We start from the raw sequence: 17,181 nt of genomic DNA on the forward strand, positions 1-17,181 counted from the left end.
TTTTTCTGAAGGAAGCAGTCGTTTTCAATCAGGAAGCTCTGAATAGATGCAACAGCAATGCATTTTCAACAACTTACTCAACCTTTTTTTAATATTTCATCACAAAATCAAGAAATGGACATATAATTCTTTACACTTATTTTACAGAGTCAAGTGTAGTTTCTTACAGGCATAAATCCTGAAAATGCAAAAGGAATATTCAGCATAAATACAATGAAAAGAAAGTTAGGATCAGGTTGATAACTACCATTTGGACCATAGTAATTTACACAGAAGAAAATGTACATTCATTTTAGATTTTCCAGAGTTCATTTGGTTTGGCTTGTTTCCATACTGAGGATAGGTACTGGGATCTGCTATTTGAAGAAAGTAACCTGACCCCTGTGGTAACGTCTGTGTGTGGAGGAACCAATCTACTTTAGCACAAGCAGCACCTGAAGTGGTTTACCCTGCTTCGTTCCTGTCCTCTCTTTTAACTTGAACCAAACCAAACCAAATAAATCCTAGAATGGGGTCAGCTACAAACAATATAGTTAGAAATATTAACCCTGCTAAACAGAAACAACATTGCATCTTTAGAAAATCCAAACACCTTTTCTTCATATTCAGAAGCATTAAATTAAACCACCCAAGCAGAACAAATAATTCACATTCTTACTGAGTTAAATCAAGGTTGATTTCAGGGACCTTTAAAGATTTGTATATTTCCCCCTCAGAATCTGCAGAATTGGAAAATTTAGTCTACTTAAATCATATTGAGATGAAAATAAAAGTTAACAGTTACAAAATGACAGTGAAATACTCCCATATCAGACATGATTACATTTCAAAACTGGATACTAATGAAAAAAACCAGAAAAGCCATTCAAGTCTGAATAGAAAAAAATACTTATATATAGAGGCATATAAGCTTTTTCTAATGAATTTACAATCAATTTCATATACGACTTTTGACCTGATTTATATGTTTTGCCTTTTTCCCTAAAAGTGAAAAAAATTAGTATCACACTTTCCATATAAAACAGTATCCAATTATTTAAAAATCTGTACAAATGATATTTTTATTGTTTCTTGTTTAATTTCTCATCAGTGTCTTTTTCTACTGTGTTTTTAAATTCTGCAAACAAATTACTGTATCATGACCCATTAGAGATCAACGCTGAATCACAGATTTGGTGTCACTGAGTGCAATCCAAGTCTATGTGTGCTGGGACATACCATTCACCAAACTTCTCAGCTGTTTCACGACTGTCTCTATCAACTTCTGTTTGTCTCGATCATTCTTCCTGAACTGAGCAAATATATTGTTCTTTTTGCTAGTATCCTTCATCCTAGGAATATATATGAATGAAGAGGCTTGGTAAAGGGAAATTAAAAGCTATGCTGTCACAAGTAAAATATCTTGGCGTGCTCTGAATTATCTCACACTAATCCTTATGCCTGAAAAATATACTTCAAAGAAAATAGGTACTAATAAAAATACAGAGCAACTACACAAAATACTAGCAGCTTTATTTTACATTCTATACGAAGTGGGGTTTTTGCATTAGTATGTAAATCTAAAGTATGTTAAGTTTTCTAATATCATACTATTTTCTAATATCATTCCATAATGTAGGCTAAAATACATACCCTCTATGGACTCTGCAAATCACATTCATAGCAAGACAAGGTGGAAGAAAAATAACATTAGAAGACTTAAAGCAGCGTTTTTTGTTTTTTGTTTTTGGCCTCACTAGTGTTTCATGGCATGGTAAAATAAATTTACATTTATTTTAAACAGTTCCTTTTGTCCTCTGAAATCAAATATATCACAGATATTCTGAAATGTGGGAAAATAATATACATTTTTAATTCAAAAATAGAAAATTTTAATAGTAATACCTAAAATGAAATGTGATTAAGTTAAAAGAAAATCTGCCACATAATGAGGGGAAAAGTAACAACTAAACTTCTATTATTTTTAACTGGACAAGATGCACAAAATTTTGTTCACATCAACAGAAACAGCAATCTCATAAAACTACACCAACACTACAACCAGGAAAGAAAGAGGCTTATGTTTTGGTCATTAAAATGGACTGAGCTTTTAAGCTCCATTTAGACATTTCTCTTTTGTTGAAAGTCTCTAGTTGTTCGAGCATCACTAAATCACAAAATGCTATAATGTTGTGCAAAAAAGTCTTCAGAATATACTTACTTCTCCAAAAGAGTAAGAGCTGTGTTTGGATTCACCCGAAGGTACTTAGAAGCTGGCTGTCCATAATCAGCTAGATAAGTAGACCAATCCCAAACCATAAACAGGTCAAGGAGCTGAGGAAGATAGGGCAAAAATGTTAAACCAACTTTTGACTATTTACCCATAGCTAATACATACAGTTATACCATTCTTGATCCACTTTAATGATGACCTGCTTCTTAGATGGAACAGAATAAGGAATTCATTTTTAAAACTTTATCATTAACTATACTGTATAACCGAAACAGCACATAGTATCTTTTTACTTTCGAAAATTACTAAAATTGTCAGGTGTTGCTTTTCTAATACAATACCTGATTGCATTCTCAAGCAATTATAAAATAATGAAAATACTCTTAATAGAATTATATTAACACTTGTACCTGATGTATAGAGATTTAATCTTTACTCATTATTCAGTTCATACTCCAATTTAATTAATAAGCGTTGGTGCTACGACCTGTTTGAAGAATTTCAAAGAACTTAAGTTGAACCTTTTTTCTTAGAGGTTAAGTATGTTTACCTTTCAAAGAAGCCGTTTGTACCTAGACTTTTCCCAAAGTAATTTAAACCAAAAGCTCAGATAATCTCAATTAAGTGCATTAAACAACCTCTGCTGGATTCTCCCTGGTGATAGATCCTCAGCAGTATTATGAAATAAGGGCTTCAGGACTCAGCCTGTTAACTCTAGGCAATCATTTTGTATAAACAAACAACAACAAAAAGAAGCCCTCTTGTATTCCGTAGTGTCTTAAAATTGACTATTTGCTTTATAATCTCCAGTTAGAATTGTTGTCAAATATGGAAGTAATCTTTTAAAAGCAATGCCGTGCCTAAACCAAAGCACCAAACTCCTTATCCAACTTTAAAACCCTAATCTCCTTTAAGCCATTTAAAACCAACTTCCTATCCCCATTTGAATTGTTTCAGAAAGCTATACTTTACTTACTACCTTCCTTCAGTTTTTATATTATTCTTCTTGTTTTAACTCACTTTATAAGTAAAGGGTGTATTGGTTTTGCTTTCAATTGAAGGAAGCATTTGTATTTACTCATAGGATATGTGAGCCAACCCACGGACTCTGGGAGGGATAAAACTTCTGGGGTGATTAAAACCTAAAGAAAGGTTACAAAAAAATAGCTCTTCTTTAGGAAGGTAATGGACTTGTCTGACTCTTTTCCCATCCAATATACAGCTATTAGTAGAGACGTTCCCATAAAAGGGTGAAAATTCCATCATGAAAATAGTAACTAGTATATTAAAAGCCACTCTATTTTCTTTTGGACAACATCCTAGGATATATCAAAAGTTAAGATATTGGTACAAAAACTACACTGAAACGATGTTAAAAGAATATACTGTCTGGAAAAGAAAAGTTATTTAAAGTTTAAAATTTATTTTACCTTCTGTGTAATTTTTGACTGTTGCTTAGCAACAAGCAACTTTCACAAAGAGGGAAAAGTTAACTTTCACACACACTGACAGTGAAAATGAAAATCGGCATAACATCTCTGGAATGTGATTTTATAATACATGTTTAAGAACCCTACAAAAATGGCCAATCCCTTTGATTCAGTAATCCTAGTTCTAGGAATCAAACCTCGGGAAACAATAATAAAGGTAGAGAATAATGATGTTAATCTCAAAAATGTTAACTGTGTTATCAAAAAACCAAAGGTGGGGGAAAAAGCCTGAAAATAGCCCAAATCTCAATATTAAGAGAATGGTTAAAATGAGTATCATGTAGTTATTAGAGTCGATGTTTACACAAAATTTTAAGTGTCTTGGTAAGATGCTTGTGATAAACGTTCCTACTAAAATTACATAAACACCCATCAAAAAAGAATGGGAGAAAATTTTCGAGAATGTTAAGAATGGTTGTTATTTGAGTGGTGGGGTTATGGGTAACTTACTGAATTCTTCATTTTCATAATATTCCACAATGGCTATGTATTAACTCTAGATTTAGAAATAAGGTTTACATATTTATATATTAAAATAAATTTCTATAATAAATACTCCTCACACAGTTGTTAACAAGAGCCTCATTTTGAAGGACTCCTCTTTTAGGTATAAGTGTGTGTTTACACAAGTATGTGTGGGCATGCGTACAGTCAGCAGAAAGTAACCACTTAATACACCAGCTGTAATCTCCCTTTCTTTCCAAAAGGCATTAGCAACATGACCTTTGGGATTTGGAAGAGGAAGAGGCCTTAAAATAAGTCTCTTTTTCTCTTGGGCTGATCTACCCCCGGGTGGGAAAGGAGTCGTCTATTTAATGAATTTAAAACCTACACCAACTCCAACAGTGAATACAGAACTGGTTCTTCTACAAAACAGCAAAAAAACAGACTCTCCTAGATAAAGAAATATTCACATGTGGTCAGATACTCATATGCAAATCTCTTATCCACTAGAAATTACAGGAACCATAAAATTTAACCTGCCTGCCTAACATGTCAACAAGTCTAATCTACATGCCTTTAAATTTACACTAGTATTTTATAGAAATATACATTGTGCATCATTAACTTGTAGATATCTATGGAAATCTGCATAAGGTTGAACATTCATGGTTAAGGAACTCACTGCCAATGTGGAAAAAAGGCTAATGATCTAGGTAAGATTCATTTATTCATTCAACAAATATTGACTGCCCACCTATAATGTGCTAGTTACTGTGCTAGGCTAGAGATGCAGTACTGAATGAGACAAATGGTCCCTGCCCTCTAGAGTTTACTTTTTAAGTGGGGAAAGTGGGGAGGTGACAGTTAACAAGGAAACAATGTTTTGATGTTTTTATTTAATTTCCAGTTAACATACAGGGAAGCTACAATCTATTTTATTTATTTTTGAAGATCTTATTTATTTATTTGAGAGAGAGAGGGCATAAACACGGGGAAGGAGCAGAGGGAGAGAGAGAAGCAGGCTTCCAGCTGAGCAGGGAGCCCTACCCTACCAGGGCCTGATCCCAGGACCCTGAGATGAGGAGCTGAGCCAAAGGCAGCCGCGTAACCGACTAAGCCACACAGGCGCCCTGCTACAATCAATTTAATATTAAGACAGAAGCTGCTGATTTCTGTAGGAGCCAGTGACTGCCTGCTCATTATTCTCAGCCCACGAACCCAGTGGCTGTAGATTCGAGCACCATTTCTGTGTCTGTGCCCCAAAGGATGCATGGATACGGGTGCAGAGGAAATACCGGGCCAGGAAGCATACTGCCCTCCTATTCTGATTTCTCATTTCCATGTGTGTAAGGATTTTTCAAATGCATAATAACTGCATTTAATAAGTAAATAGAAACAAACTTCATAAAGCTAGGCAGGGAAACGCATGAAGTGTGTACAGCAGAGTGTAACCCCTCAGTAGACATTCAAGAAATAACTTACTGATTGATGATGCCAGGCCATCCCAAGTTTACCCGGGAGCTTTTTCCTGGGCTTTTCAGAGTATAAAAAAACAAGCACCCTACAGACTTCTTTGGCTTATGCTCACAGCTCTCTGAGAAACGCCAGCGCGGGCCTGTGGGCAAACTAGGGCAAGTGAATGTAGTCAACTGACTTCCCTCCACTGCTCCCAGGCTTTTCCCTGGGGCACTGGTAAAGAAAATAGATTCCCTCATGATAAAGACTTGGATCTAATGTAAGTAAGAGTTAAATGATCTTTCTAGAGAAAGAAGCAATTCTTTCTCTAATATTTCTGAATGGTCTATCAGTGTCCCTCATCCGTAATTATTACAAGGTCCTATTTCACTTTAAATTGAAGTATAATTGCCATACAATATCCCATGGGTTTCAGGTATACATCGTAGTGATTTGATATTTTTATACATCACAAAATGAACCCCAAGGTAAGTCTAGTTACCATCCGTCACCATACAAAGTTATTACAATATTACTGACTATATATCCGATGTTGTACATTACATCCCCGTGACTTATTTATTTTACAACTGGAAGTTTGTACCTGTTAATCCCTTTTACTTATTTCACCCACTCCGAAACCACTCCCCACTCTGGTAACCAACAGTTTGTCTCCTGTATCTATGAGTCTGTTTCTGTTTTGTTTGCTCACTTGTTTTTTTAGATTCCACATATAAGTGAAATCATACAGTATTTGTTTTTCTCTGAATTACTTCATTTAGCATAATACCCTCTAGGTCCATTCATGTTATCACAAGTGGCAAGATTTCATTTCTTTTTATGGCTGAGCAATATTCCATTATATATATATATATTCCACATATCTCCCACAGCTTCTTTATCCATTTATCTACTGACAGACACTTCGGTTGCTTCCACATCTTGGCAACTGCAAGTTATGCCACAGTGAACATACTGGGTGCATATATCTCTTTAAATTGGTGTTTTTGTTTCCTTTGGATAAATATCCAGAAGTGGGATTGCTGGATCCACCCCCAGCACGGAGCCTGACGGTGGGGTTCGATCTCACAACCCCGAGATCATGACCTGAGCCAGATGCTCAACTGCCACCCAGATGCCCTGGAATTGCTGGATCTTATGGCAGTTCTAGTTTTAATTTTTTGAAGAACCTCCACACTGCTGTCCATGGTGGCTGCACCAATTTACATTCCTACCAGCAGGGCACACGGGTTTCCTTTTCTCCACATCCTTGTCAACACTTGCTATTTCTTTGTCTTTCTCATAGGTGTGAGGGGAAATCTCATTGTAATTTTGATTTGCGTTTTCCTGATGATTAGTGACGTTTAGCATTTTTTCATGTGCCCATTGGCCATCTATGTATCTTCTTTGGAAAAATGTCTATTCAAGTCCTGGATTGTTTTGGGGGGTTGATAGTCAGTTGTGTAAGTTTTTTTAAAATATACTTTGGATATTAACCCTTTATCGAATCTATGATTTGCAAATATCTTCACCCATTAGATAGCTTGCCTTTTTGTTTTGTTGATGGTCTCCTTTGCTGTGCAAAAGCTTTGCAGTTTGATGTAATCCCACTTTTTCACATTTTTAAAGTACAGTTCTTTTTTTTTTTTATTATCAACTGAAGCTTTATTTCTCATTGCTTGGAGAATAATTGAAGGGTAGATGGAAAGAGGGAGGGAAGGACAGAGGGACTGCAGGAGAAAGAATCCTGCAAGGAAGAGGGGCTGGATTGGGGAAGATGAGAAGCATGTACAGGGCAAAGGGGCAACTGGACAATAGGAGATATTGAATGGAGGGGGAAGGGAAGTTACAGGGGGCATAAAATTCAGAATCAGCCACAGGGGGGCGAGTTAAAGTACAGTTCTATTGAAGTAAAAGATGTAACACAAAACTAGGACATTATTCTTGGGTCCTACCCTAACCTTATGCCAGGCCAGAGTTATGCAATGAGCCCATTTTATAGGCTGCTACCCATGCCTGCTCATGATCCCTGATCTTTGGAATAGTTTAAAAAGAACATGCCTGCTCTGGAGCCAGAGTGTGATAGGAAGGGATGAGGAAAGTGGAGCGGTGTGAGAAAAAAACCACTGACACTCATCTTCACTCCACACACAATCATAGCCTTGGGGTCTCTCTCTCACATTTGGTCAGGTTTCACAGGATGCACTATAACCTTAATATTAAAACCTAAGTTATGGAAAACCTCACTTCTCTACCTTAAGCTCTGCTCCCTTTCAGATGGCAATACACAAATAATACATTTGTTATTAATTACACAAAATCTCTCTCAGTCTTGTAAATAAACAGTAAGACACAGTCTCAACAGGTGAATTTATTAACAAATATACCTGATATTCAAAGATGTAGATCAAACATGAACAAAAACAAAAATCTTCCCTAGATTATTCAAAAGCAATTTTACAATTACTTATTAAAGGATAAAGTCAGGCATATTATAATGAAAATTGGTATTAAGTTCTATAAATGGGTTTGTTCCAATAGTCAAGTAAAATAATTCTACCTTAAATCCTTTTGGGAAGTAAGCAAAGTATGGATCATGCAAAAATGAATAGCAAAATAAGATGCCTTAGTTCTATCTCATCATGATTTATAAGATTATCTAAAATTAGTATCCTAACTTCTTTTTTCACCAAGGATTCAAAAATAACCTTCATAACTAATCTGATAACATAAAGTGGACTTATGCCAATATCTGTAAGTGAGTGGTAAGTTTCACTTCCTCAGCATTCCCTGTGTGTGTCCAGCAAACAAAAAGATTTAGCTTAAGGAAAGATATGGTTGCATGGGTGGTCCCATTTATATGCTCAAAATAGTTGAATCACTTCAGAATCACTGAAGAATTCATTTGTGTCAAAGCATCTGGCTTGCTGACAGTTTCTCATCCTAAGTCTCACTCCCAGTCTCCACCCAAGAAACTTGGGGTCTTGGACCTGTTGAGATCACTTTGTGCAAATGACACAATGAATCTAGGCCGACTTAAAACCATTCTATGGAACTCTTGAAGTGACTTTTTGCCTTTGTAAAAAGGGAACCTAGAGTGCCAGGTCATTTTTTCCTTGAATCTGGTTTAGCTTTCTTTGTTTTGAGTCTTTTGGGTTTTGCTTTTGAAGCACCTCAGGGGCAGTGACCCAAGACAGAAGATAAATAAAGCTAAGCCAACCTCAAGAGAAAAGCAATTGGGGATACCAGGTTTGCTTTTGTAAATGTGAACAGTGACCTGGGGGCTCAGGTCAACCTTAGTCCCCCAAATTCCCTTTTCCAAACACCAAATCCACCTGGGACCTCAGAGTTGCTTTGCAGATTCCAAAAGTAAAGCAGATCATTTTTCCTCTCCCTCCAAAACACAAAGCCAATGCAAGGGTTCCTAGAGCACTTCAGAGATGTAAACAGCAATGAAAATCCTAAACCATAATACAGCTTTAATGAAGAAATATGAGCAATTAGGCACTGGGGTTCAAGAAAAATGGGTCTTACTAAATCAGTCCCAATGGGGGAAAATACAAGTCCTTTTTCTAAATAGATGTTGAAATCAAATGATGAGCTCAATATGATTTTTAAAGCTCTTGGCTTTACCCCCTTTCCAACTATCTGAGAAAACACCACATATGGAAAACTCCACATGAAGCACAGAAGAGAAGTATAAGTAGTAGCCAGCAAGGGCCTAGCCAAAAACTGTAAAGAAGCAGTATTATGTCTCCACTCACCTCACTTTTTGCCTTCAGGTGTTAATTGCCCTCAAGCTGCCTCATGCTCTCTGATACACATGACCCCTAACCCACACCTACCCTCTTCAAATGTCCCATTTGCCAAACCTGTTCTCCGCTGGCTTTTCCACTCCCAACTACGTAGGACCAGGAGCAAGCTCTGGGCACAGCACTCTGTAGAGACTGTTTAAAGGCATCGACCTCTTCAGGTCATTTCACTAGGGTGAACTGCACACAGCAGAAGTAGAATGTTCTCAAAGTATTTTTGATGGTAAGCTATGTAGTACTCCTAGATAAACTCCTTGGGTCGGTTTGGAATTTGGGAAAAGAGGCAAAAAATGGAATTTACATAATCAGATTTATACACATCCACATTTGCTTTATCTTTAATTTTTTGGTCACTATCATGGCTAAAATGGCATACAAATACATATATATGTATGATTTTCTGTGGTTAATTTATAAAAATTAATTTTACCAAGTAATACATGGTTAATAATCATAAAAACCAAAGTCCCCTGCCCCACCCTTCCCATTCTTAGAAGCAATCACATTTAATTCCTTCTGTTTAATTCAGTGTCTCTAAATACACTTATTTTTCTAATTTTTGATTTATCAGCTTGCAGCTATCACATATGACAGTTTACCTTACTTAGACAACCTTCGTATTTTTTGATTGCTATCACAATTTTTCTCTATTTTTGCTTTTATAACTTTAATATAATTAAACTGCTATTTCTTGTTCTGTTACTTTTACAAAAATTTTTAAGGCAGCTTTGAAATGTATTTCACATACAATTCATCCATTTAAAGTGTACAAATCAATGGTTTTGAATATATTCATGGAGTTGTGCAGCCATTTCCAGCAATTTTAGAACATTTTTATCACCCCATACCATTAGCAGTCACTCTCCAAACAGGAGTCATATAACATGTGGTCTTTTGTAACAAGTTTCTGTCAATTAGCATGATGTTTTCAAGGGTCATCCATGTTGAAGCATATGTCATTACTTCATTCCTTTTTATTGTCAAATAATATTCTATTGTATGGATATGCCACATTTTGTTCATCCATTCATCAGTTAATGAACATCTGGGTTATTTCCATTTTTCAGCTATTATGAACGATAGATACTGCTGTGAACATTCATGTACAAGTTTTTGTGTGGATATGTTTTTATTTTTCTTGGGTATATACCTGGGAGTAGAATTTGTTACATAAGCTTTTAAGAGGATCTTCTGACTCTCCATTAGTAACATAAGAAATTAACATCTTATATGGTTGAGTTTTAAAATAATTCTTGGCAATTGGGGTTTAAATTACTTATATATTTAAACCCAAATAACAATAGATATTTAACTAAAGTTTCCTAAAAGTTCTTTATAAATGCTAAAATATGTTAATAAAATTATTATCAAGAATTTTTCTAGCCTCTATTTATGAAAAGCAAAATCCCTATAATTATCCAAAACAGGAAAGAAAATTTCATAGTTTCCTCAGGTACATTTACCTCAAATAGTTAAGTATGATTTTGATTTTTATTAATACCTTTACATATATACTTGGCTTGTTTTTCTTCAGTCATGAGAATACCTAATTCAGCTTCCTGATATTAAAAGGTGGGTTACATATTGAACAATAGCATTTACCTAATTACCCAAACCAGAAATCTGCATTCAGTCTGTTTTGGCTGAGACCAGCAGGTACCCTGTTTGTCTGTTAGTTTGTTTTTAAGTAGGCTCCATGCCCAGTATGGAGCCCAATGTGGGGCTTGAACTCACAACCCTGGGATCAAGACCTGAACTGAGATCAAGAGATACATGCTCAACCAACTGAGCCACCCCGGCGTCCCATCATTCAGTCTGTTTTGACTCCTCTCTTTCACAACTCTGGCATCTAACTTGTTGTCAAATTGTGCCAACTTAACTTCCTAAATATTTCTTGAATTCACTTGCTTCCTACTTTCCATCCCTACTATTACTACTATCGTAGTTCAGGTATCATAAGCTCTACCCTGGGGCCTTTGGTATCACCTATCCTGCTCTGCCTCTCCCTTCTAATACCCCAGATCCATCAATCTCCACACTGCTGCCAGAGAGATCCAGCTAAAATACAAATGTGATCATACCATTCACTTACTTAAAACAGTCAATGGCTTCCCAACTTCTTCAAGATAAATCTCAAGTTCTTTAACATGAAATGCAAAGGGATCTTGCACCTAATCCAGATTGTTGGGGAGAAAGAATTTCCTCTGCCCTTCAAGGTCCTCCTAACTGGACTAAGAATCAAATTGCAATGAGATAGATTAAGTGGAGAAAATTAAATTTAATAGCTTACCTATGGAGAATCTACACAGACATGGAAATTCCAAAGACAATGAGGCAACATGAAGCTTAAATGAGCTAGAGATAGCAGTAGGGTCTGAGGATACAAAGGGAAGAAGGACCATTAGCAGGAAGGTAAAAGGAGATGTTTGGAAAACAAATGTTGCCTGATTATGCAGAGAAGTTTCTTAGGTAAAAGGGAGTCTGTTAATAGTTCTCTTCCTGGTACAAGCAGCCAGTTGAGGGGGAGGCAAGGAGCCTTTCCTGTATCTGCTGGGTTTTGATTGCTTTTAGCCCAAAATAATGTTCATGCCAAAGTGGCCCATCTCGGGATGCTGACCCTTGGCCCTTACAAGGTCAACCTTTTGGCTTCCTCTCCTGCCTTGTAATTTAAGCTCCTAAACAAGGAATTCCCTTAAATACCATGATGACCCCTAGGATGTTGCTCATTTTCTTTTCCTCTGTGTGGAGTCCCCTTCCCCTCCTTCATCACCCAGGTAACTCTTATTTATTCCATAAAATTTAAATTTCTTAAAATTTAAATCCTGCCTCTCTCAAGAAGGCCCCCAGGGCTTGGGTTGGGTTTTCTGTTCCTTTCATGTCCTCAGAGCTCCTGCCACATCTCTATCACAGGATTTTTCACAGTATATTGATGTGTCTACCAACCCATTAAAGAATTAAATATCAATTCCTTTTGTAGATTGGGTGATTCACTGCTATTTCAGCCCAGTCTCTTTCCAGTATCCCAACAGTTGAAGTGCTTTACTTCCTCCTAATAATGTACTTTGTAAGTGCCTCAAAGCTGGCAATTTGTGTTGCTTATATCTGTATCTTCACATTTGGCCCAGTATCTGGTATATAGTAGGCACCAAGTAAATGTATGTTGAGATGGACTGTATATGTTACCTTGTGACACAGAATTTTATAAGTCTATGCTGAACTCACATCTTATATACTAATAAGATAGCTATGTTATTTACTTTAATGTGAACTATTAATAACTAAAACATCTCTGAATTTTTAGTGACACCTTATAATTATTCTGAAAGCTAGACTAGTCTATTTATTGACTATAGAATGCACTAAAAGTATTTCACAACCAAAGTTCTGCTCCTGAGATTACCTTTTGTAAACCAGTGATGCCACCATCAAACATGTTAAATAAACATTCCCAGGTCATACATTCAATTTTCTGTCCAGATTCATTATGTCATCTGCCACACTTATGTAACAAGTAGTTTATGTAATTACTTCACCAATAAAGCTCTTACTTCCAATACTCAGAAAATCAAACCCTGAATCTCATGATGAGAGGTATTTACTAGACTTTTAATTCTCTCTGTAAGTCATTTTGCTTTAACAAAGCTATGGAGAAATAAGATCTGTTTGTATAAATTGTGTAAGACCTAGAACAATGAAGGAAGATAATATGATTAGCCAATGAAGAAAAATTAATATACAATGTGTCTATACTCCAGGATATAGTACTTGCTTGAATGAAGGGCGCTAGACTAGGCTGGAGCTTCGTTATGTACTCCTTTAAATAAACTTTAATTGGTAAGAAGAGAAAGAGGAAGGGAATAACCACTTTTTAAAATTTTTTAATAACCACTTTTTAAAAATTTGTGAATCTAAGTGGATGTTTCTCTCCCCTCCTCCCCACAGTTGTGATTTAAAATAAGGCAAATGAAAGCTTGGAGAATCTAACAGATGGATTAATTTCGTCTTCAACAAAATCAGTCACATATGTTTTACTCTAAAATATTAGTAAGTCAAGTAATGTATAGTTTATAATTTGCCATTAGTTATAAATACAGACTTTTGGCTTTTGAAAAGACAAAGCTAAACTAAAATTAAAATCAGATACTTCGCCCCTAGAGTCATCTTATCATTATATTCTTTAAAATGGAACTCAGGCCATTTGAGATAAATAAAACAAACCAAGACCATTAAATTCCAACAACTACAGGAGGAAAAGGAGGATAGTTTCTATGGTAATACCTTAGTAAGGCAGTGACAAAAGTGGAGACCCTGTTCCAGTCACTGCGTAACTAGACTTACTCTGGTGAAATGGGGAATTTAATTTCAGATGTGTATCTCATTTGTTCTGCTTTCTAGAGATACGGTCTCAGTTTTATGTCCTAAAATATAAATATAGGTGTATTACCATTTTGCCATGGGTTCCCAAGGAATGAAGAGTTAGCTAGACTACCATACTTAGCATGATGGAAATACAGAAAATAAGAATCTCTGTGGTCTCCATTTAAGACAAAGAATATTACACTATCTCACTGAGTATTTGTATTTAAGGGGGAGTGGATCCTCATTCATCTCTTTCTTCCAAATCTTAAAAATAAAGATTTTGTAATCTTTATTCAAACAATTTAAAAAGGTATGTATTTAGTTTACTTTTCCAGAATCTAAAAGGCACTTCTTTTATGCTAGACAATTTATTAACCCTTAATTATCCAGTTACTTCCAAGCCTGATTGTATATGTAATTCCCTTTTGTCGGGTATATTAATTTGCTCAATAAACATGTCAGAACACTTGCTGCTTAGTTTGGTTCAACAGATAAATTCAGTTTTTCCACAGCCTCAAGGCATAATTAAATTTGAAAAAAAGGGCAGTTATCAAATACACTGAAGCTGATTTACTAGGTAGGAGTACACAGCAGGTAGCCATGGCTTCCTCTGGGGCTTGATGCATGCCTGAGTGCTTAGTTATTAGACTTCTGGGGCAGGGGAACAGTGACAACACTGTGACATTTTGACTAATGCAGGTATCCACATGAACTTCAAAATGGGCAACAAACTTTAAGATGAAGCTTAGTTAAAAAGCATCTATGGGTAAAGACCCACTGGCGTCACACCTTCACTACAGGTTACAGAATTAAAATATAAAAAGAGAAACTAAATAAAAACAGGAGGGGAAGGACTTATCTTCTTGGGAAGATGAATGCAGCCAGTGGAATTAAATAGATTGTGATCTAAGTCCTACAATGCTTGAATGATATGAATCTGTATAATGGGAGTGCAAAAAGAAATCCCTACCTGACCTCTGGATAACCTAAACAGGAAGTTAGGACATTTCTAAGCAAAATAGGCTGTGTCATCCTGTTAAAATAATTGTTTCCACTGACACTTTGCATTAACATTGTACATCAGGTCATCAGGAAAAACTCAAGCCATAAGAGTTTCTTCCTTGTAATACATAAAACAGAACTTGGCCCAGCACCCTCAACACAGTTGAGGGGGTAAAGTTTGTTGATAATTAGGAGGACAAAGAAGGGGAGAGAGGGATAACAAACAGGTAAGAAAGTTGGAAGTATTAAATATTTACAGATTGGTTGAAAATAAATTAATTTTTAAAAATATATGTATTTTTAAGATTTTATTTGACAGAGAGAGAGAGCACAAGCAGGGGGAGTGGCAGCAGCAAAGGGAGAGGAAGAAGGGGGCCCTGGGATCATGACCTGAGCTGAAGGCAGACGCTTAATCGATTGAGCCACCCAGGTGCCCCTAATAAAATACTTTTAAAGTTTTATTTATTTAAGTAATCTCTACACCCGACTTGGGGCTCAAACTCCCACCCTTGAGATCAAGAGCTGCATGCTCTACAGACCGAGCCAGCCAGGTGCCCCATAAAAGGAATTTCATTCTTAATAAGACTCTGGGGTAATAACAGAGTATTCAATGATTTTAAGGAAACACTCAACAATGAGTCAGTTTTTCTTTCTTTCCAGAATAATTTTTTTATTTTTTATTTTTTTAAAAAGATTTTATTTACTTATTTGTCAGAGAGAGAGAGGAAGAGAAAGAACAAGCAGGGGGAGCAGCAGAGGGAGAAGCAGGAGCCCGATGCAGGACTCGATGCCAGGACACTGAGATCATGACCTGAGCCGAAAGCAGCCACTTAACCAACTGAGCCACCCAGGTGCCCCCAGAATAATTTTTTAAAAAAGATTTATTCATTCACTTGAGAGAGAGAGTGCACGAGAGAGAGCAGGGGTAGAGGCTAAGGGAGAGGAAGAGAGAATCTCAAGCAGACTCCATGCTGAGCACAAAGCCTGACACTAGGCTCAATCTCAGGACCCCGAGATCACGACCTGAGCTGAAACCAAGAATTGGACACTCAACCGACTGTGCCACCCAGGCACCCCTTTTTTAAGAATAATTTTTAAATACCTGCTACTTGGTCACAGTGCTTCAGAATGTTAGAAACTGTAACCACTTGGGAAAAATCAAGCCCCTCCAATGCCTCACCTAATCAATATTCTATGGATATTATTTGCTTATCCAATTATATTTCACTTGGAAAAAAGTACTGTTTCTTATGACACCAATAGTGTACGTATCCCATGCCCTACTAAATTCCCTCCCAACTCAGTTTTTAAATTTTTTTTTTTTTTTAAAGATTTTATTTATTTATTTGAGAGAGAGAGAGAGCACATGAGAGGGGGGAGGGTCAGAGGAAGAAGCAGACTCCCCGCTGAGCAGGGAGCCCGATGCGGGACTCGATCCCGGGACTCCAGGACCATGACCTGAGCCGAAGGCAGTCGCTCAACCAACTGAGCCACCCAGGCGCCCTTAATCAAACTACTTTCATTTTGAATTGTTCATTTAAGGGAGTGATAAACTCTGGGTCTCCACTTCCTGTTCTGTAAAATGAAGGGGTCATATTTGCATGTGACAAGCACTCAATTTGACACTAGCAATGAAAAGATGATGATGACCCAGTCTTTGGATTCAAGGAGTTCTTCAGTGTAATGGAAGAGATATTCACAAAAGCCTAATTATGAACTAAAATGCTAATTACACTGATGGAGTTATGTACAGGCTATTATTAGAGCATCCAATCTTGTTTGGGGGGTGAGAGGTAAACCCGAGAAGGCATCTGAGGTAGTACCTAAACTGAGTCTCAAAAAGGAGTTAATCATGGGGCGTCTGGGTGCTCAGTTGGTTGAGCGTCTGACTCTTGGTTTCAACGCAGGTTGTGGTCTCAGGGTTGTGAGACTGAGCCCTGTGTTAGGCACCACACCCAGCGTGGAGTCTGTTTGAGATTCTCTCTCTCTCTCTCTGCTTCTCCCCCCGCTTGAGCTTTCTCTCTCTCTAAAATAACTAAATAAAAATCTTTTTAAAAAAGGAGTTAATCAAGAGAAAGGCAGTGGTATTTCAAGCAAATGGGGCAGCATGAGAAAAGGCACAAAGATGAGAAACAGTTGTGCTTATGGGGGGAGAGAGAGGAGGATGGATAGGTAGTAGGCAGGTAATTAGGATGGAAAGAAGAGGATGGGTTTGAGAAATATTTAGGAGGAAAATTCCCTAGGCCATGATGATTGAATGTGGGGCATGGCAGAGTGATGCCATCAACTGTAACAGAGAACATGAAAAGATCTGATCTGAGAATGAGGGAAGATAATGTGTTGACAGCTTTGGCCACATAGGATGTGGGACACACATCCCAGTGGAAATGTCTACCAAGCAACTGCA

At 36.9% G+C, this 17,181-nt stretch overlaps 1 protein-coding gene across 10 annotated transcripts in view; it reads right to left on the bottom strand.

Moving 5' to 3' along the window:
- Positions 1-73: 73 nt before the first annotated feature.
- Positions 74-17,181, bottom strand: part of EXOC6 (exocyst complex component 6) — a 324,809-nt gene continuing 307,701 nt past the window's right edge. For 9 of the 10 annotated variants that reach the window (XM_081823819.1, XM_081823817.1, XM_081823814.1 and 6 more), the window contains 2 exons: positions 2,201-2,313; positions 74-1,331 (listed from right to left, as the gene is read on the bottom strand). In XM_081823819.1, the coding sequence (XP_081679945.1) occupies positions 1,199-1,331; positions 2,201-2,313 (246 nt within the window). In that variant the 3' untranslated portion in view covers positions 74-1,198. The remainder of the gene's footprint in view (positions 1,332-2,200; positions 2,314-17,181) is intronic. The other variant, XR_014146246.1, reaches the window with a different exon arrangement.

Source organism: Leptonychotes weddellii, chromosome 6 (genome assembly GCF_054177405.1).
Source record: "Leptonychotes weddellii isolate Sample4059 chromosome 6, ASM5417740v2, whole genome shotgun sequence".
Lineage (NCBI taxonomy): Eukaryota > Metazoa > Chordata > Mammalia > Carnivora > Phocidae > Leptonychotes > Leptonychotes weddellii.